This window comes from Danio rerio, chromosome 1 (assembly GCF_049306965.1).
Source record: "Danio rerio strain Tuebingen ecotype United States chromosome 1, GRCz12tu, whole genome shotgun sequence".
In the NCBI taxonomy this organism is placed as follows: domain Eukaryota; kingdom Metazoa; phylum Chordata; class Actinopteri; order Cypriniformes; family Danionidae; genus Danio; species Danio rerio.
Genome location: NC_133176.1, coordinates 43,072,647 through 43,095,360, shown reverse-complemented (window position 1 = coordinate 43,095,360; position 22,714 = coordinate 43,072,647). Strand labels below are relative to the sequence as shown.

Sequence of the window (22,714 nt, the reverse complement as noted above, 5' to 3'; positions counted from 1 at the left end):
TAAATTAAATAGTCGTGCGTGTAGCCAAGGGGGGTCAGGTGGTTTAATAGACCAATAATTGGATTATTATTATTATGTTTGTATTTCTTTTATTATTCAAATGGATAAATTGTCACTGAGGAAGGTTGAATGCGCTGGCCAGTTTGTTATTTGCCTATAGGCTTCAGTTTTTAATTTTAATCAAGTTTTAACAGATTTCCCAAAGAAAATTATGATAAAAAAAAATTGTATTTTAAAAATAAGTATATTTACATATTGGAAGAGTTTAGATGCAAAAACCTCTAAATGCCATTTAATATTTTCTTCCAAAATTAGCATTTTCTCCAACTGCTGTGTGTGGACTCAGTGATTTTACTTTTATAGTGACAAATACGTTCTTTTCATTGCCTTTAAAGTGAAAAAACTGAACTAAAATATACAAGGCTGAGAAAAATAATCATTTTACATGGCATTTAGAGGTTTTGGCATCTGTATTGTACTTCATTTCTTTATTCTAAGAATTTAAAGTCCTAATTTCTAGTTCAAAGTATTTTTATTATTTATAAAACTGTAATAAAACTTAGTTTAAATGTGTAAATAAAGCAATTTGACAAAATGGTAGGAAATAGTTTTGGTACATCAAAAAGTGTAGATATAATAACTATCAAACAAGATTATCCAGCAAAAAATAGTTCTTAATATGTCACTAAATTGTATTATTTATACCTCAATTAACCAGAAAATCAGGTGAATAACTGCAAAAGGTTTAGTTTTTCAGAAAACAAATAACCCCATTTAATAAGCTGGCTACAGGCCTGAAAGTGTATGTTCAAATAATGTTTATTAACTGATAAAGAGAGAGTTTAATAAAGACTTTCGTTCATTTTTCGTACAAATTAAACATGTCTCATAGTATTATTAAATATGGAGCACAGGCTGTAGCTTTTCTGACAAATAGTTTCAACCAAAATTGGAGATGTTACTGTAAGAGATTAGGAGAACTGGCAGGGTCATATACGTTTACATGTAGGTGTTTATTCTGCAGTTAGCTTTCAGGGAATAACTTATTGTTTACAGACTATATGAGTCTGCTTTAACATTAGACTGACCGTGAAAGCGGTGAAAACACTAGCATAACGACATTATCATGATGGACTCTTTCACTAGCGAACTTGAGTTTATGTGACTTACACTTTTCGTTGGAAAAAGCTCTTTTTGTCCACCTCTTCTTGCTACCTCCATCCTCACATGAGCATGTCACACACCTCACACATCGGAAAATTTCTCCGCGCAGTTGTTTTGGCGCTGTTTGTATCTGAAACTATGATCTGAAAGCAGCCACTCACATGACAGCAGGGAAAGGCACAGCCAATCACAATGTTCATATGTGTTTGTGATTTTAAGTGAATTAAATATTAAATTAAATTTTAAGTGATTTTAAGTGAATTAAATATTAAATTATTGGTGGGGACCAATGACTGTAAAAAACACGTCCTCACCGTCCACCCTAAATCTACGCCCCTGCCTGTGACATCTCGCTGACCATAGCAAGCTGGCAGAGAGCCAAGAATAGCAGGACCACTTAGAGTAGAAACCTATTAAAAAATGGTCAAGAGTTAAAATGAGACACCTAGGGGTGTGTCAAATAACCTGTATAAAGATTGTGGAAAACACAGAGACTTTAGAAAGAGTAAGAGAAAGAGAGAAGGAAAGAAAAGAATTGTCCAGGAGAGACTTCAGAATGCTCTGGGGTCTGCTGTGCTCTTTCTCGGCTTTATTATGGAGAATAAAGTCTATTTTCTGATATTCAAAACCTCCTGTCTGATCATTTCTAATTGATGAAAAGTCGAATTACGACACTTGCAGGAGTTTTTTTCTTATTTTTTAATGGAGGAGCTCTGCAATTAACAACACACTGTACAATCTGCATTTACCTTTAAAAAAACACATAAAAATGAATGTAGGATTGAGAACTTCCTGACCGTATATACAGATTAATGAAAGATTTTTCATTTGCTACTTTTGTACTTTTTGTCTTATTCAAACATATAATTAGTGTCCATTCAGATAATCCTCTTTTCCTTTTCTTCCATGTGTTCAAAATAATGAGAATTTTCAACAAGACTACAATCATTTTAATTCAGCAATTTTATTTTTTTAAAAGTGAATTAACTAAACTCCTATTACATTTTTTAAAAGTAACTGAAATATTATTACTTATCTTTTGAAAGTATGTGTTACTGTACTTGCTACTTAGAAAAGTAATATTATCAAATAACTTGTGTCACTTGTAATACTTTTTTATTATAATTGTGCTCACTTTTAGTACAGTTCACACAGTACAGTTTTGTATTCTCTTTAATAGCAAATACAGTTTTGTTCTTTGATCAAATTTAAGGGACTTATACTTAAGGATATCAATAACTTATAGGTACCTCCAAAACATGAGAAAAACACATTCATCAATAGTTAATAACAATAATTTACAAATCAAAAACAATGTTATAAAGAGTGTCATGTATAAACAGCATACATCTAAGAACTTCCACTACCATTAGAATGTAAAATACATAGAATGGCTTTATCATGTTTATATCTCAAATGATACATTTACAAGGAGGCTTACACACTTTAAATAAGGCACAAACAAGTTGTGTTTTCAAAAAGCCTCATTCTTTATTATTTTTTAGTGTTTTTAACACAATAACCAGATATTTAAATGCATTCCATCAGTTATTTCGCTGATGTACAGGCAAAGTATTTTGGTGCATTTAAACAAAACAGATATATTTATTAAAATATTTTTTTAGACAGAACATCTTTAGAAATTGAAAGATAAAGCTATTAAATTCAAGATAAATATCGCAAAAAAAAAAATTAATTACAACTTTTTTGCTTCTCTTGATTTTCCCTCTTTGTAAAATTTTGTATTTAATGTTTTTCTATAACATATTGGGTGTACTAGTTTTTGAACCGCTATCGTAACTTTAGATAAGCTCCAGATCTGGCTTCAGTACTGACTAATCTAATGTATATGCACAAATATAATATTGTATAGCTTCCTTTTAAAAATATGAATTTAAAAGAGAGATTTGTGTAATCATATATGCTGAGCATTGTATACTGCAAAAATGAACTGTATAGTCTTTGCTAAAAATATCTATTAATTTTGGGGGTTTCTCAGTCCAATAACACAGCATGCCAGTCGCCCTCCAGCGTTGCCATTCAGCAAGCTTCCCACATTCCCACCTCTGCCCAAATCATCCTTTCCCTCATGAATGACAACAGACCGGCCGGCTATTGAAAGTTTCCCAAAGAGAGTTGCAGGGGAGTCCAGTGACTGCCGAATCTTCTTGTTAATGGGCACAAAGTTGCCAAAGTCCCCTGGATGTTGTGGATGGTTGACGTTGAGGGGATTGTAATGCCCACCTGTAGAGTCGCAGCCCCTGCTTAAGTCTCCATACTCATGAATGTGCATGGCTCTGGGCTGCTGACTGTCCGCAGGGAGACCATAGAGCCTGAAAGTCACGCTCAGCTTTTCCTTTGGGCCAGACTGTCTGAATAAAATGTGACCGTACACACGAGGCATGCCAGGCGCTAGTCGAGTGTTAGGCTGCATTCTGCATACGGCCTGAAGGGAATCACTGTTTGAAGCATATGCCAGACCTGAGCCTGATCCACAGAAGAGCACATGGCAACTGAGCAGGAATGCCAGAAGGGGTAAAATGTTGAAGCGTATCATGTCTTCACCTTAATCAGAGAATATTAAAGCCAGGTCAAATGACATGAAGCATCTCAACGCCATCATCGTCTCATTAAACTCTTTGCAATGTTGAACATGGACTATACTTTCATTAAGACACAAATGTGTAGTTAAACATTAACTTTAATGGTTTATTTAATCAAAGAATAAAATACCACAATCCTCCACATTGCTATTAAACAAACATTTGTTAAAGGACATTTTATGATGATGTAGTCTACAGTGAATTCATATATTTGTTTAAAAGATTAAATACAGCACTTACTTTTTGTGTTCCGTCACTAAAAACTGATTTTTAATGCCAAACGTGTTTCTTTGTTGTTGGTCCTTTGCGTTTGAAAAGCTTATGGTTGCTGTTTTATACTTGCATAATGCAGGGGCGTAAACATTCCATATTTAGTAAATTACAGGGTCTGAACATGTTGAAGAGATCAAATTTCATGCCTGCCCACAATTCGTGTGTGTTCTGATATTACAGCTGTACACATGTGAAGTTTAGATGCAAAAACTTCTAAATGTCATCTGAAATGTTCCACTGAAGTGAGCATTTCTATCAGGCTCCTGTGTGTATGTTCAGTATTATCACCTTTATGGCAAAGATTAAGTGCTTTTCCTGGTCTTTATCGTGAAATAACATAAACAAAGGAGGCTGAAAAAAAATTTCATTTTCTATGGAAATTTCAGACGGTTTTTGCATCTGAACTCCTCATGTGAAAAGCATGAATATAATACAGTAGCTTTTTATCTTTTGCCTACCAAAATATATATTATAGCAGTGAAAATAGGTTTACACAAAAATGTGTGTGAAAATTATAAACACAGGTCCAAAGCCAGCTTCTTATTTCTCAAAAAGTGGATCTATTTGCAGTTATCCGCCTCATTTTCTATTTAATTATGAGATATAAATACTGAATTTTGAAGAAATTTTAAGCACTATTTTTGGCTGAATTAGCTTGTCGGATGGTCGTCATAACCAAAAAAAAATTCCTAAATGTTTAGAATAAAGAAATATGACAATTATTTATTTTTTAAACCAAAAATTATTACATCATATATTGTTAGAAAAAAGTTTTAAATTAAAAACTGTAGCCTATTGTAATTTATTAGACAAATAACAAACTGGCCAGCACAGCTAACGTTCGTCAGTCAGAATTTGGCCATAATTAAATAATAAAATTAAATAATTATAATAAAATGGTGGCGCAGCAAGAAGGTTGTTCTCGCTGTGTTCGTATGGGTTTCCTGTGTGTGCTCAGGTTTCCCTGAAGTGTATGTGTGTCATTGCAAGAGTGTATGGGTGTTTACCAGTATTGGGTTGCAGCTGGAAGGGCATCCGCTGCGTGAAACAAATGCTGGATAAGTTGGTGGTTCATTTCGCCGTGACGCCCCTTGATTAATAACGGGACTGAGCCAAAAAGAAAATGAATTAATATCAATAACATTAAAACATACTAGTACTACTACTACTAATAATAATAATTTAGAGCTTTACAATTTTTCTAGCCTCTCTCTTTCAAAAAAGTATATTTGAAAATTCATGGATAACAACAATAGCCAAAATAGTATTCAAATTGATTTTAATATGGGTCACTTTTGGTGTTTCACACCTTTTTATTGGTCATGTTTTCTTAATAAGGTTTTAGAAATAAAATTTACTTTTTAAATGTTTCCTCTATTTAAAAACAATACAGTAGGAAAGATGTTTTTTGTGTTTTTTTTCACAGATGTGTGTATAGGTGTGTTTGCATGTAGCAAGTTTATATCTACGTATGTGTGTATAGTGGTGTATGCAAGAATCAAGTTTATATGTATACACACAAGTTTAATATATATTGCTTTGAACATTCAATAGTATAGGTGTATATGCGAGTAATTTTTAGATGTATATGCACGTGTCTCATGTATGTGTTGATAAGCAAAGTTTGATTTAAATTCTACATGGCACCTCATTGTGTTTCCCAGCGATGGGTTGCAGCTGGAAGGGCATCCGCTGCGTAAAACATATGCTGGATAAGTTGGCTGCTGTGGCAACCCCAGATTAATAAAGGGACTAAGCCAAAAAGAAAGAAATGGCACCTCATAGTTTGGTGTTGAACTCTTGAAAAATAATTGTTTGCATTGGTCAAAACTGATTAGCTGAAGTCACACCAGGATTCCGCTTGGTCTTAAAGCCTATTTCGATGGGTTATTTGTACAATATACACTCACCAGCCACTGGTACACCTTAGGTACCTTAGGTACACTTACTAGTACTGGGTTGGTCCCCCTTTGCCTTCAGAACTGCCTTTATCCTTCGTGCCGTAGATTCCACAATGTACTGGAAATATTCCACCGAGATTTTGGGTCCATTTTGACATGACAGCATCACGCAGTTGCTGCAGATTTGTTGGCTGCACATTCATGATGCCAATCTCCCATTCCATCACATCCCAAAGGTGCTCTATTGGATTGGAAACTGGTGACTGTGGAGGCCATTTGAGTACAGTGAACTCATTGTCATGTTCAAGAAACCAGTCTGAGATGATTCACACTTTATGACATGGTGCATTATCCTGCTGGAAGTATCATCAGTAGATGGGTAAAGTGTGGCCATAGAGGGATGGACATGATCAGCAACTATACTTAGGTAAGCAGTGGCGTTGACATAATGCTCAATTGGTACTAATGGGCCCAAAGTGTGCCAAGAAAATATCCCCCACAGCATTACACCACCACCAGCCTGAACCGTTGATACAAGGCAGGATGGATCCATGCTTTCATGTTTTTGATGCCAAATTCTGACCCTACCATCCGAATGTTGCAGCAGAAATCGAGACTCATTGTCCAATTTTGATGAGCGTGTGTGAATTGTAGCATCGGTTTTCTGTTCTTAGCTGACAGGAGTGACACCCAGTGTGGTCTTCTGCTGCTGTAGCCCATCTGTCTCAAGGTTGGACGTGTTATGTGTTCAGAAATGCACTTCTGCATACCTCGGTTGTATTAAAGGGTTGTTTGAACCAGTCTGGCCATTCTCCCCTGACCTCTGGCATTTGCGCTCACAGAACTGCTGCTCACTGGATATTTTCTCTTTTTCTGATTCTCTGTAAACCCTAGAGATGATTGTGCATGAAAATCCTAGTAGATCAGCAGTTTGTGAAATACTCAGACCAGCCCATCTGGCATCAACAACCATGCCACGTTCAAAGTTACTTAAATCACCTTTCTTCCCCATTCTGATGCTCGGTTTGAACTGCAGCTGATCGTCTTGATCATGTCTACATGCCTAAATGCATTGAGTTGCTGCCATATGATCGGCTGATTAGAAATTTACATTAACAAACAGTTGAACAATGTGTACCTAATAAAGTGGCCGGCAAATGAATTATGGCAGCAGTCAAAATGGGCCAAATAAGCTCATGTATGGGACATATTTTGGACCTTTGTCACTAAGGGGTAGGCCTTCTGAACCACCCAAACCCCCCTGGCTACTGGCCTGAAACGTGTGTCTAAAACTAACAACAAAAGTTATTTTAAATAGGATTATGTTTTAATGTAGACCTATATGATAAAAAAATATTATTAAGATTTTAAAATATTACGTGTAAAGTCTATTTGTAGTTGTTTTTTGCTTGTTTAAGCTCGTTCAGTTATCTCGGTTGTTGTTTGGTCGTGACGTGTGAGCCTCATTTGCATATCTGAAGTTTTCACTTCAGGACCTGGTAAGTCAGTATATCGCGCTATAGTACTTCTAAATATATTGTACATCTCTTTGTGATTATATGTCACACTATTCTATAAAGTAATACCTTGGAAAAAATTATAAAGAGATAACTCAGTGTCACCGTCATACAGACGCATGGCTCACTTTCGATGTGTATATATCTTGTGCCGCCCGTCCCTTCAGTGCGCATGCCTGAAAACTTGCATCCTAAGCTACGCACGGGGAACCTCGTTTCGCCATCACTGCTTAGGGGAAAGTCCCCGGACACTGGGCAGAGATGTCCTGCATACAGCGCAGATCAGTGGCTTGCATTGCGTATCCATGCAAAGACGTCCACGTGACTGAGCAGAGCGCTAAGCAAGCCATGCTTGTCAATAAGATAGTTACGCAAGTGTCGTACACTCGTACTTCTACAGAACGGGGCTCATTCTCAGCATACGCATTGTTTTGAACGTAACTAATAATACTGGATGACACTCAATTGAATAAGTGTTTACATTTAATTTGATATGCTGAATATGCCTAGTAAATATTATCCAATTTACAATATTAAAAGGAATTGCTAAAAAGGTTAGTTTAGTCCCTAGTTTAACATTCCTTTAACAGCCATTTTGTACTATACTGTCATGTTTGAAGTCTACATTTATTTAATAAAAATACACTAAAATAATACACATCAATACCAGTTAATATCATTAATAAAACCAGTATTAATACCATTAATATCAGTAACATTTCACAATACTATTTTGGTATAATAATAATAATAATAATAATGGTATTATTACTGGTTTGATTAATGGTATTAATGTGTATTAATTTAGAGTACTTTTACACTATATTATGCACTATATTTTATACTATATTATTACACTATTTTACACTACATTATTTTAAATACTATATTATGAAATGCTCCTGGTAAATGAAAATATGATACATTTTAAAGTTTTGTTACTTCATTTTTGTCAGTGATAGAAACAATCTTACTAAGAGCATTTGTGATATTAAAGATGTGGCTTTTTTATTTTAATCAGCAATGAGCAATGTTGTTATATGCAAGATTGTATTTATAGATAAATCTTATAACTTTATTTTCATCAAATAATCACGAAAAGAAAAATATATCATGGTTTACACAAAATATGAAGCACAAATGATGTTTGTTCATAAGTAAAATAATAGTTATACACTGTAAAAAATCCTGGTAGCCTCATATTGTTAAACTGAATCAAATTAATCTTATGAGTCCATTGAACTTATATTATTAATCTATTTTATTGTCGGCTTTTAGTCCCTTTATTAATCCGGGGTCACCACAGCGGAATGAACTGCTAACTTATCCAGCATGTTTTTACGCAGCGGATGCCCTTCCAGCCGCAACCCATCTCTGGGAAACATCCACACACACATTCACACACACACACACACTCATACACTACGGACAATTTAGCCTACCCAATTCACCTGTACCGCATGTCTTTGGACTGTGGAGTAAACCCACCTGAACGCAGGGAGAACATGCAAACTCCACATAGAAACGCCAATCAACCGAGCCGAGGCTCGAACCAGCGAGCTTCTTGCTGTGAGGCGACAGCACTACCTACTGCGCCACTGCGTCGCCATGAACTTATTTTATGTTAAACTGAATTAAAACAGCTTGTGTAACAGATAGAATTTAAATTTGAACTTGATTAGCTTAGTTAAATAAGTTACTAAGAACTAAAAATATATGTTATCATGGCTAATTATTCATAATATTTTACGATGTACACGAGAAAGCTGATCAGTATACTAGAAAGATTTCTGAATGATGATGACTGGAGTAATGATGCTGTCAATTCATTTATTTTGTCACAGGAATAAGTTAAATATTCATAATAGTGTTTTTAAATAGTAGGGCAATTGGCAAGCAAACCAGACATATTCAAAGGCATTCATATTTACATTTTGACTAATAATGTAGCCTGTATTTTATATTCATGTGTTATATTGAGTTTTTATATTGTCAGTCTTTGTGGGCTGGGTCATTTCTACTATTCGCTGCCATTTGTATATGGTACAGAATATTTAAAAATGCATAAAAAAATCCTTAAAGCTTGTCTGAGAGGATTATCCTTTTCCACAAGAGGACACACAATCATAAGTGTTCAAAATTAAATTACATTTAAAATATTTCTCTAATTTCAGTGCAGGTAGCTGAAATGCCATGTCCCAGGTCACATATGCTCATGTTCAGTTACAAATATAACTTATAAAAATCAAATAAATACGGTTTGGAAGATACGTGTAAACAAAACAGTGTTCATGAAATCTTAAATCCAGTCTCCTTTATACATAAAAGTCGGTATATCTTTGACACCATTTGTGGCATTTCCGGTCCTGCAATTTCTGCCTGCATTAAAGTGATGATTTTCGCCATTACATCATCTCATTATCAACAATACCTTCGCTAACTCGACGACGTTGCTATAACATGCTGTGCTCGTATGGTTCCGTCTCGCTTTTAATGAATCGAACCTCCGCTTCCATATGATCCGTGGACGCGCCCAGCTGATCCCGCGCTCCGCCCACATCCCAACATCACCGCCCCCCATTCGCTAAAGCGCCTGAAAATGCAAAACGCGGCATTTTATGGGTTGATCCTGCGCATGCGCAGTCTCGATAGTTTTGTTTGAAGGAGTTCTCGTAGCCAGAGAAGACTGAATTTGGAAAGAGTGGCTCTCCACAAGGTTGCCAACTAACAACATAATTTAAAGGAACCTATGAGTGCAACGCACCAAATTTCAACCCGCAGTTCTTCACGAAAAGCCGCATAGCTGCTTGATGCATCGCTATCACCATGTTAGGGCATTATCCGAATGTGGAAAAATCGCAGCTTGTCAACTACGTGGAGGATTATTTGGAATGTGTCGAATCGCTGCCTTTGGATATACAGAGGAATGTTTCATTGTTACGAGAAATCGACACCAAGTATCAAGGTAAGCGAAACGTTTGTGAGCGGTGCCAGTACGGTGGGCTGTCTGTTTATGCACATTTCCATCGTGTGCAGTTCACACTGCAGACCGGTTTCGTTTCCATTTCCCCACAAAACGCGTTTTATTCATCATTCAGTAGTACTTCCGACGCTGCCCACGCCCGTTTTGTTTAACAAGTATTTTAGTCTTCAGCATAGTCAGCTATGTTTGTTCCAGCAACAATATCCTACCACCAGTGATCAGCCATTTTGACTAGTGCATACTCTGTACTGTTGTTTGGCTGAGCTCTTTCTTAACGCATCGCTTTAGTTGCCATAGTATCGACGTAATGGTGCTTTCAGTCGGCGTGTGTGTTTTGTTCGCGTGTAGCCGAAACATCTACAACATCTCGACGCATTGTAATGCCGCCGAGTTGACTTTTATAGCTCGCACATGAAGGTTATCGTAAATTAATTGTTTATTCGAAACGGGAACCGATTCATTCAGTGCTGCAAAGCACCGTTTAGTTCCTCATGTTTGTATAAGCACGTACGGCTGAGCAGGTAGGCTGACTGTACGGTTTTTTTGTTCCAGGGCGGCAGGGGTAGCAGTAGAGCAACACCACAAACAGACCACTGTACTATGTTAAAGTGCTGTTTTGTAAAATGTGTTAAGCTTGTACCATCAATTTCCTAACATCCCAAACATGATTTTCTCACTCAGAGGTCCTCAAGGAGGTGGATGAGATCTATGAAAAGTATAAAAAGGAGAGTGACAGTGGGCAGCGCAAGCGGCTGCAGATACAGTTGCAGCGGGCGCTCATCAGCAGCCAGGAGCTGGGGGATGAGAAGATCCATGTGGTCACCCAGATGATGGAGGTGGTGGAAAACCGCTCTCGTCAGATTGAGGCCCACTCACCTTGCTTCTTGGAGCCTGGAGATGTCGAGAGACCACCGGAGAAGGTAAGGCATGACCCTGCGAGCACCTCCACCAATGTGATGCCCGAGCGCTCTTCGGCGAGGCGGCCCAGACGTCAGCGCAACAGTGAGAGCCGAGACACTTGTGCCAATGGAGCTTTAGAGGATCTTGGCGAAGAGCCTCCACCACAGCCTCGTGAGAAAAAATCCAAGTCGGCCAAGAAGAAGAAACGTTCGAAGGCCAAGCAGGAGCGTGAAGCCTCCCCAGTGGAGTTCACCATTGACCCCAACGAGCCCACCTACTGCCTCTGTGAACAGGTGTCCTATGGCGAGATGATCGGCTGCGACAATGAGCAGTGTCCAATCGAGTGGTTCCATTTTTCCTGTGTTGGACTCACCTACAAGCCCAAGGGTAAATGGTATTGCCCCAAATGCAGGGGCGACAATGAAAAGACAATGGAGAAAAGTGCTGATAGGGCCAAGAAGGATAGGCGGTCCAGGTAGTGCCTTTTGTGAAAAATATGCCTGTGTGGGGATCGGCGGTGTTCGTGTTTAACTTATGTTAAAAGGTTCTCCTCATGCACTTAGCTAAAAAGTTTCCGAACAGGTGCTGTTGTTGCTTTTGCGTTAGGATGGACAACGACCAACAGACGTAATTAACCCTGGAAACACAGATGTTTTAAGATACTGCCACTAATGTCCATAAGACAGCGAAGAGTTCTTTCTTTTTTTCCAGTAAGACTAAAGAGGTTAAATATGTTAGGTCAGCAGCACCCAGGTCAGGGTAATGCTGTCAAAAATAACAAGCAAAGTGTTTCAAGTGCACAGGGTTTGATGAACCGTATGTCAGCATCTTTCCTTTGCATTTCTTGTTCTTTCGTTCCACATTTTAGAAAATATATATCAAAACACACCTCTGAAATGTCTTCCAGTGAGAGAACAAACTCATTTTCTTTGTAAATGTTTTGGAGTGATGTTTTTGTTTAAAAAAAATCCCTTTTTTAAGTTTCAACTATTTAAATAAATGGGTGCTTGTTATGTCTATACATTCTTGTTGTTATTGTGTCACATGGGTGTGAAATGGATATATTAGATTTAAAAAAAAAAGAACAATAACAATTAACGTGCAGTACTATACAGATGCTTAGGGAAAATAGATTGAGAATTTAACAAATATTTTGATATACAATCTCAGAGGGTCATGGAGGGTCAGTGTCCTGCATATTTTAGTTCCGACTTCAATTAAACACACCTGAACCAGCTAATTAAGCACTTTCTAGGTATACCAAAACTTCCAGGCAGGTGTGTTGATGGAAGTGTGAGCTAAACTATGCAGGAAACCAGCCCTCGAGGACTGAGTTTGGACACCCCTGTACAATCCTGTTTTTAAAGTAAAATAGCTAAACATTTCCGTGTTTGTTTGTTTTTTTTTATGAAAATGACTGAATAAAAAGTTGAATTTATTATATAAACATCCAAGAGCAGAGTGTGCAGAGCTAAAATAGTCAATAGGTGAAACATTTTATTTTTTTAAACTAGCGATGTTTATCCTATTTGTGGTTTTTATTATTCTTTAAAAATCTAGAAATTTGCAAATAAAGGGAGCTTTGACAGGTATCTAAGAGACCATCTAATGTTAATTTTCCTGTGAAAATTTTGCCATAATGAGGTAGGTTAATATATTAAGTTTTATTTTAAGATGTTGATCATGAGGAAATATGTTAAAGAGATGGTCAAAAGTGGAAATTTCCTCACCCTTTATTTACAAGTGGTTCTAAACCAAAGATGCCCAAAGTTGGCCAATTGTAACCTTTGATTTTGCCCATGATCCCATCTGAGAATGAGGGCAAATGCCTTTAACACAGTGATCATCGTTTCTAATTTAACACAACATTCTTTTGTTTGTTTTATTAATGAGCTAGGAAAAGAGCAAACTGAAATGAAATGTTTCAATTAAATGTTGTAAATCAATCTGATTTGTAAAAATGTTAACACCACTCAATGGAGAGAGAACTATGAAGAAGACTTGGTCGAGCAAATCAAGGCAAAAACTAGTGTAATTATGTTATACATGAGATTTTGTTTTTACTGTAATATGTTTATTATAAAAGGTGTATATATTATATATATATATATATATTATATATATATATATATATATATATATATATATATATATATATATATATATATATATATATATATATATAATAATATAATACATACTGTATTAGTTAATGTAATGCAATGCTTTCTAGTAATTTTTCAATATCATTAAATAAATTAGGAAATTACTCATGGCAACTATTTACCTTCGGCCCACTAGCCTCAATCAAGTTTATGTTTTGGTGCTTTGTAAGAAAAGGTTTGGACACCCCTGATCTAAATTTTATGAATTTCTTCTGATGAACACAAAACATTTTGAAGAATGTAATAAGGTAAAACATACTATAAAAGTAAATGGCTTTCCCCCCCAGCATTTTTCAAAATATCTTCTTTTGTGTTTAAGGTTGTGTTTGAATCGTGTAAAAGATGAGCTAATGATGACAGAATTTTCATTTTAGGGTTTACTATACCTTTAAATGTTTGAGACAAGATGCAGATTAGAAATTTACACAATGATTTCAGCTATATCTGTACTAGCATATACATCACATTCTGTGTTTTATTAAGCAATTGCACTGCGCAAAAACTGAAGCAAATCGATGATCACATCAAATCATGTATTATTATTATTATTATTACATCTAACTAAATGTCCTGCCACCAGATGTCACCATAAAGGCATCAGTGGTTCAGCTTTGGCTTCAGAACCCAAATCGAACTTTCCTAAAGTTTAAAAGAAAGTACTTTTAATTAAGAGCTCGGTGTACTGTAATGCCTGGAAGAGAGGCTTTAAAATAATTGTTGCTAACTATTTATATGTGTTGAATTTAAACAAACAACTGAAATTTAGTTCAATTAAAATGTTCAATTAAATCTGCTTGTTTAAATTCAGCCAAATAAAATTGTTTACAACCACTTCAAAAATTAAGTAAATCCAAGGGATCATCTTTGAATTTTTTTTTCTGTGACCCAACATAGGCTGTTCCGTCACCAGTTCGGTCAAGCATTATAAATAGTGATCATTAGTTGTCAATGTATATTTATTCTGGGTTACACAGTAATCAGGATTACTCTATAACCCAGCATTTGTTTAGTTGGCATTTAAATTATCTATGAATTCAGCTGTAAGTTAATAAGTCTCTACTCAAGTATTGAACCTTCTAGTGTGAAACACAATTTGTTTCCATCATCCTTTTGTTCCGTGTGAAGAAATACCTTTTTATCCAAACAATTGCAACCCTGGGTCAGGATTTTAAAAACAATCCTATCTTGTTCTTTCTATAGTCAAATCGCTAAACAAGAGGAAACATCCTGGGAACTTGGGAACCGAAAGCTGACACTAATGCTTGGGTGCCCTTGGTCTTTGTAGAAGTTATTTGAGCAAGGCCTTCGAGAAAAGAACCTCACACAAATGTGAACAAGGCCAAATTCTTTTCAGATAACAATCAACAAACCCATGAGCCCTTGTTGTGTTGCAGATGTCATACAAAAGCTATAGCTATCAGCTACAAAAAGAACTTTTTAGTTAAGGATGTCTGCTACGTTTGACTGGGATAATCCATCGACAACTCACTAACTAAATATTAGCATATTTACAGAAACATACATTTAGCTTAAAAGACTATCATGAACACATTGTATTTGTATTCATTTACACAAAGTAAATGATCTTGGTTTTATCTTTTAATTTCTTAAAAATTTTTAAAAAGTTAATTTCTTACATTTCTTTTAAAATTCTTAAAGCTGAAATTGACAATATTAGGGCTGCATGATATTGGAAAATCTGGCATAGCAATATTTTATTTTGCTACAATATATATTGCTATGACTATAATTCCACCATATGATTTGATGAGCTAAATTGAGGAAGAGGTATTTTAGATCAAGTCTGGGATGATCAAGTGATCAAATGTTTGTCTTAAATTAGCATTTTTCTCAGGCTCCTATGTTGTGATTCAGAAATTTCACTTTAATGGCAAATAATAGGTTATTTTCATAGTTTTTTTAGCATGGAATAACTGAACATAAACATAAGAGGCTAAGAAAAATGCTCATTCCAGAAGAAGATTCCAGACGGCACTAAGAGGTTTTTGCATCTGAACTCTTCATATATAAATACAACAGAGCAAAAATAAAAATTAAATAAACACTGCTTTATGGCGTTCTCAAGTTAGAAATTGAGCAATCAAATGTAAAATAACATGGCCATCATTGTGTAAATAATGTTTAAAAATAGTATTTAATAATATCATTATATAATTTAATCTTCAGTAAGTAATCTAATCCTGTGATGTGACTATTGCGGATGCACATATTGCAAAATCGATGCGCAAATGTGTAACGGTGGACCTAGCCCAAACCCCAGGTGGGTTGACTTTTTGTTTTGGGGCTAGATGGAGTAAAACTGTCAATATTACAAATTTAACTTTAACCCAGATAGCTATAAGCCACCGACTACAACTACACTAAAGATAACATAAACAAAATACACAACATATATACACATTCACAATTTGTTATTGTTCAGCCTTAATAATAATAATAAACACATTTGCTAATTTCATTCATTCATTTTCTTTCCGGCTTAGTCCCTTTAATAATCAGGGGTCTCCACAGCGGAATGAACTGCCAGCTGGAAACAGGAGATCCCGGAGGAAACCCATGCGAACACGGGGAGAACATGCAAACTCCTTACAGAAATGTCAACTGACCCAGCCAGGGCTCAAACCAGCGACCTTCTTGCTGTGAGGCGATTGCGCTTCCACTGCGCCACCCTTGCTAATTTCAATCAGCCCATAATCATCTAATTTTAAATCAGTTGTAATGTGGCATTATCCCAGTCTGTATTAAACATTATTCAGGCACCTGACCCTGGAAATGTTTCATTTTAATACAATTTTAAAATGTTCACACTTGAATAGTAACTTTTTATGAATTACATGATAACATATACACGAACTAGCAGCAAATAATTGATTTGAGAATAGTTGATTATTAATAATTGATTGAGAATAGTTGCCTTAACTTCTTAACCTTCTCTTCATTTATCAGGTTTTACTGTGCTTAAATTGCTTCGTTTACTCAAATGGATTAAGTTCACAGTACTCCTTAGGATTAGTTTTTGAACTTAAATGGTTTGTTGCAACCAGTCTCCTCAAATGGATTGAGTTACCTCAACTGTTTGGGTTTTACAGTGTAGTAACAATTTTCATCAAGCAATTTATAAGTAACATATTACAGTGTGTGTGTGTGTGTGCAAAGGGAATGAACCGGTTAAACAAAACACAGACAAAGCCTGACCTCTCATGGCCTCTTTATGGTCCACCCAATCATTCTCCTTCCCTGAAAAGTGTTAAAGCTGCTCTGTGACCGCCGGCTCTCTCTGCTCTCCCCATTCTCCCATGTTCACCTGTTGCAAGGAGGCTCTTGTACTGACTGTACTCGCGATGTTTTGAAGGCCGCCTGTAGGTGGAGTCAGGAAAACATCTGGTGATCCGCGCGCTCTCCGTCGACACGTCCAGACCATAATCCGGCGCACCGGACACCAGGCGCACGGCGTCAGAGTCGAGAGCCCGACGCCTCCGGAGACGAGTTCACAGAGCGCGGTGAGCGGGACAGCAGAAAGCGCACCGACGGCGTGCATGCAGTGTACGAGACCGACTGGGAGGCAACCTCGGAGTGCACCAAAAAAGCGAAGACATGAATAAGAAGGGATGAAGTCGTTTTATGCGCGGAACGTCCAGCGATCATCACCGATGAATGCAGTGATCGATCAAGAGGCCCCGGTGCTGGAGGAATCAGTGTCGTTCGCTTTCGGCTGTGTGTGCAGAATGTCGCGGGAGAGGTGTGTGAAGCGGCAGGTTGAGGTCTATTAAAACAGACAGGCTGAGCAGAGCAGAGGCATTGGTCATTCAGCTCAGCCGCTCTGCCCATCAGCGCAGCGCCTGGTTAACATTGCCCACCGGAGCGCTGGCATCGGGCTATGGGCTCACCGCACGGAACGCGTGTTTTTGATGAATAAATGACATTGGCGTCTCTGTCTTGCGTATCATGCTGGTGGACCCTCCGCCGTCACGCGCTGCGCTTCGGCTCCTGGAAACAAACTGAAATACGTTGCAATGTGTTCGTTTTGGCAGTTCAATAAGGTGCGCAATAAAACGCCGTGTGAGTGCCGCGGAGCGTCGGACAGGGTCGCGATCCCCGCTGTGGCCTGTGTGTGAAACGCGCCGGAGAATGGAGAAGTTCCTGCAGATCGCGCCTCATTCCCTGGCCATCGTGCTGTCGCGGGTCAGCGGGGAGGAGGCGGCCGCCGCGGTCACCGAGAAGCTTCAGCACCATCACACCGGCTACGAGATATTCGCCGACTTCAAAGCGGAGAACATGCAGCACTTTTGGAACAAGAAAGTCACGGACGCCATATCGGAGACCTTCTTCTTGGGCTGGATAGACGAACACGTCCTGCTCATTCAAGGCAAGGAGGATCACCTGGAGGTCCTGAGGGAAGGCTGGACGCGGAGGGCCCTCAAACCACCGCGGGGCTTCGAGATCAAGTGCATAGGTAAGCCCGAGCCACTGGATGCGCCGACAGCTGTGGGAATGAAATCAGTTGGTTTTGAGGAGTAATGTGATGTGGGTGAAGGTGGTATAGTGTTGTGGTTTTAACACACTCTGATGTGTTGGTGTTGAGGCTTGAGAGAATATGCAAACCTTATGGTGGGATATGCAGAATTGTGATATATTGTGGCTCTCCAATTGTGTGAAGTTGTTTATCTGCTAAAGTAAAGGATCTACATTTTAGTAAGGATGTGAAAATATTACAAGAAAGTCTCCTAATATTTTACAGTTATTATTACAGCTTTATTGTGATTTTTGGTTCAATAAACCTTTACCATCCATGAGACCTGGATGTTTTTCAGATTACACTCAAAAAAGGTTCAATCTTATTTAAAATAAGCTGAATCTACACTAGTACTGAGTTTTTTGGGAAGATAACTTTACTGTTTTATGTTCAATCCACTTAGTTTTGTAAACACAGCTAAGTTAACTTACTCAATTTGTGATGGGACAACATGAAATGTGTGGAGCCCAGGATAGTTTAAACATTTTTACATTTAAAAGTCTTCACAATAAAAATGGTTCTTGTACTGTTCATTGAAAGGTTCTTAATTGACATGGAAAACCTCTTTTTAAAATGTTACATTTCACTGTATAATAACTATTTATAATTGTATAATAAGTGTACAATAATTGTTTATAAGTGTATAAGAAGTGTATAATAACTTCATAAGTGTATAATAACTACTATTTAATATTATTAATAGCATAATAATAAATATAATAAAAATTAGAATTAAACACAATGTTTTACTTTAAAAAAAGTTGTAGAAGTAAGAAAAGTATGAAAGTTTATTATTATTTATTACTTAATATTTGCACTAGTAAAATTGCACATATTCATTACACTACATTGCACTAATTCATCTAGAATTGTACATACCAACTGTACATACAGTTAAAGTCAGAATTATTAACCCCCCTGAATTATTAGCCCCCTGTTTACCCCCCCCCCCTTTTTTTTCTGGGGGAATTTTTGAAATTTTAACACATTTTCAATCATAATAGTATTAATAGTATTAATAACTCATCTCTAATAACTGATTTATCTTTGTCATGATGATAGTAAGTTATATTTTACTTAATATTTTTCAAGACACTTCTATACAGCTTAAAGTAACATTTAAAGGCTTAATTAGGTTAACTGGGCAGGTTTGGGTAATTAGGTAAGATATTATAATGATGGTTTGTAATGTAGACTATCAAAAAAAAATAGCTTAAAGGGGCTAATAATATTGACATTAAAATGGTGTTTAAAAATTTAAAAACTGCTTTTATTTTAGCCGATATAAAACAAATAAGACTTTCTCCAGAAGAAAACATATTATCAGACAAACTGTGAATTCTGATTTCAACATTGTAATTATTTTCATATCTATCTCCATACCTCTGATTATTAATAGCAACCTGTACATATATTCACCTATTTTAAATCTCTTTTCATAGTTGATACAACCTGTATATAATGTTTATAGTAAATCCATCTGTAAATATCACCCTAGTTTTTTATATAATTTCACGCTACAACTAGCAAACGGTTGACCATATTCTGACTGTTAAATAATAGTTTACAAACACATAACTGTTCGTTTACCAACAAAAATCAAACAAACATAATCCTCTTGCACTACTACACTTCATTTTGGTTTTACTGTGAAAAAACAACAACAAGAAAACATGTTAAATGAAAACCTGAAATATTTTATGGCATACTTAAAAAAATAAAGATTATTTAATATCAAAAAATGTTTTTAAATAAATTGGTGTTACACTTCATATTTTTAGATTTTTCATAGTGTATCTATTAATTCTGGCACTTTTACCATAAAACAACATATCAGCCATTTGGTAGAGGCTGATATTTTAGACTTTGTTAAAAAGAAAATGCATTAACTAGTGACTAGCAACATTAGGGATATCCTGCACTTGCTGCTATTGCACTCATGGTTAGACCTACTGTAAACTGCATTTCATTGCCCTCTACTTGTACATGTGTAATGAAAATAAAGTTGAATCTAATCTAATCTAAAAAAAATAACAACACTTAATCTATTAAGAAAAATCGATTTAAAAAAGTCATTTAAAAGCTGTGACGTTTTGTTAAAATAAGAGTGTTTTATTTCACCTAATTTAAGTTAGCTTTATATCAAGCTATTTTAGTGGCCTGCTGGTATTTAGCCTTTAAGTCTTGAAAATGAACTTAAAGGCTGAAATTGGTCGATGAAAATAAAGATGTAACGAATAACTAACCAAAAAGAGGTTGCTAAAGAATAACCTATTTTTGCTTTCCTGACTAACTTTTTAATCAAAATGTATTTTTATAGCACAAGGAACAGCTTCATAAGAATCTTTTTTTCATTGTAAAGAGCCTTTAGTAGCAGAAAAAAGTTTCCATTGATGTTAAAAAATCTTCACGAAACCATTGAAGCCAGTAATTTTTAGGAGTTATTTTAATAGACTTTATTTTTAAGAGGCAGCTGGTTTCCAACATTTTTTCAAATATCTCCTTTTGTGTTCAACTGAAGAAAGACATTGATAAAAGATCCACATGAATGTGAGGAAATGGTAAGGAAACTATTGGGTGAATAATCCCTTTAATCATTTTCAAAAATACTCCTTTTTTCATCTGGCAACCTTGGACTAAATGAATGTGACAACAGGAATTTGCAGTGAGATTTATATGAAGAGGTTCCATAAAGGCTACGTAAGGATGTTTTAACCCTGTACTTTAAACATGGTTTCACGCAAAAAAACAAAACATTATCTTGTTGCATAAAGAACATGAATAAGGCCACTGTTCATGCTTTCAGACCATGAAGGCTTCACCCATTCTTTGCTTTAATGCCCTCATAAATCGTAATTCTTCTTGAAGGAGAAACAAGTTTAAAGTTGAAAAATTCCACTGAATTTTTCATAGTTCAGAGACAACTTATGAAAAGTTGAGCTTCTCTGTGGACACTTCCTATTCTCCAGTTTCTCAAATAACACATTAAAGCTGTCTTGAAATAAACCTATAGCAGGAAAATGGAATTAAACAGTGTCTTTTTGGGAGTTTGCATGTGAGACACATTCTATATTCCACCTGTGGATGTGTTGACTGCTCGTTCATGTTCAAGGCTGTGCAAACAAAAACATTTTTAAGGGTGAGACTGTGGAGAAATTTTGCCTTCAGTTACACAGAATGCAAATATAAAACATACCTGTACGTATTACTGCACTTTGGGCTCAAAGGGAAATTCTTCTCATTCCAGCACCTGGTACACGATGGCTTGTTTTGGAACATGCTGATATGTCTAGTATTCGCAGACTTGAATTGAGGCTTTTTTTGCCTTGAATTGGCAGATCTTTATATCATTGTTGCTGATAAAATGGTTGATTCATCATTTTGTATATTTGCAATGTTTAGTGTGCATGATTGTTTAGTTTGTGTCTACAGCACTCATTTTCTTTATTGCATAGAAGTAAATGTAATTATATTATTTATTGGTTATTTTTTATTAACACTGTAAAAATGCTGAACTGTTTTTACAAATTTAAGTGGATTGAACATAAAACAGTTAAGTTGTCAAAAAACAAAAGAGTTTGTGTTTTTAACCCCGGTGTCCTGGCCAAAGTCCCTCTATCGGCCCTTACGATCATGGCCTCCCAATCATCCCCTTCCACCGAATTGGCTCTATCACTGTCCCTCCACTCCACCAATAGCTGGTGTGTGGTGAGCGCACTGGCGCCGTTGTCCTGTGGCAGCCGTCGCATCATCCAAGTGGATGCTGCACACTGGTGGTGGTGTGGAGAGACCCCCCCTCATGATTGTGAAGCGCTTTGGGTGTATGGCCATACACAATAAATGCGCTATATAAATACACATTACACATATAAAAATGAGTTTAAATAATTGTAATTGTAATTGCAATTGTTAAATTCGCCATTAATATTCTGACAATACATACACTACTTGAAAAAAGTATTTTTGTCGATCCCAGTTGTAAGAGCAACAAATCATAACTTGACTTCTAGTTGATCATTTGGAAAAGTGGCAGAAGGTAGATTTTTCTGGTGAATCATCTGTTGAACTGCATCTCAAATACTGCAGAAGACTTGTTGGAACCCGCATGCACCCAAGATTCTCATAGAAATGAGTCAGGTTTGGTGAAGTAAAAATAATGGTTTGGGGTTAAATTCAGTATGGGGGTCTGCGAGAGATCTGCGGAGTGGAGGGCAACATCAACAGCCTGAGGTATTAAGACATTTGTGATACCCTCATTATAAACCGCAGGAGAGGGCAAATTCTTCAGCAGGATAGCACTCCTTCTCATCCTTCAGCCTCCACATCAAAGTTCCTGAAGGTCAAGGTGCTCCAGCGTTGGACAGCCCAGTCACCAGACATGAACATTATTGAGCATGTATAGGGTAAAATGAAAAAGGAGGCATTGAAGATGAATTTAAAGAATCTTGATGAACTCTGGGAGTCCTGCAAGAATGCTTCCTTTGTCATTCCAGATGACTTTATTAATAAGTTATTTGAGTCATTGCAGAGATGTATGGATGCAGTCCTCCAAGCTGATAGGAGCCATATATAATGTTTTTCCACTGCACCATGACTTTATATTCTATACTGGACATTATTTCTGTTAAGTGACAAGACTTTTGTCTAAGCAAAGTCAGACCTTACTGTCCTAAT

General features: G+C 36.5%; 3 protein-coding genes across 18 annotated transcripts in view; 2 read left to right on the top strand and 1 right to left on the bottom strand.

Annotated features, from left to right (window-relative positions):
- Positions 1-2,636: 2,636 nt before the first annotated feature.
- Positions 2,637-22,714, bottom strand: part of sod3b (superoxide dismutase 3, extracellular b) — a 92,180-nt gene continuing 72,102 nt past the window's right edge. For 5 of the 16 annotated variants that reach the window (XR_012407288.1, XR_012407284.1, XR_012407297.1 and 2 more), the window contains one exon: positions 16,723-18,010. Coding sequence is in view for 7 of the 16 variants with exons in the window: in XM_073952762.1 (XP_073808863.1) it covers positions 3,143-3,729; positions 5,048-5,075 (615 nt within the window). In the remaining 9 variants the exon portion in view is untranslated. Of the gene's footprint in view, positions 3,730-4,007; positions 4,085-5,047; positions 5,148-9,889; positions 10,031-16,722; positions 18,011-20,488; positions 21,048-21,118; positions 21,154-21,236; positions 21,397-22,714 lie in introns of those variants that run through there. The other 11 variants (XM_073952769.1, XM_073952773.1, XM_068221510.2 and 8 more) reach the window with 8 other exon arrangements.
- Positions 10,145-12,362, top strand: ing2 (inhibitor of growth family, member 2). The gene is made up of 2 exons (NM_001002448.1): positions 10,145-10,423; positions 11,123-12,362. The coding sequence occupies exons 1-2, from the start codon at positions 10,285-10,287 to the stop codon at positions 11,818-11,820; spliced, it is 837 nt and encodes a 278-aa protein (NP_001002448.1). The 5' UTR covers positions 10,145-10,284; the 3' UTR covers positions 11,821-12,362.
- stox2a (storkhead box 2a) overlaps positions 16,942-22,714 on the top strand; it is a 74,483-nt gene continuing 68,710 nt past the window's right edge. Inside the window, exon 1 of the mRNA XM_001922863.9 lies at positions 16,942-17,980. Coding sequence (XP_001922898.4) covers positions 17,656-17,980 — 325 coding nt within the window. The 5' untranslated portion in view covers positions 16,942-17,655. The remainder of the gene's footprint in view (positions 17,981-22,714) is intronic.

What these genes read in the sequence shown, in the direction of transcription:
- ing2 (NM_001002448.1), top strand. Translation starts at nt 10,285, where the DNA reads ATGTTAGGGCATTATCCGAATGTGGAAAAATCGCAGCTTGTCAACTAC. An exon ending in AATCGACACCAAGTATCAAG is followed by an intron (nt 10,424 to 11,122) that starts GTAAGCGAAACG and finishes TTTCTCACTCAG; the next exon opens with AGGTCCTCAAGGAGGTGGAT.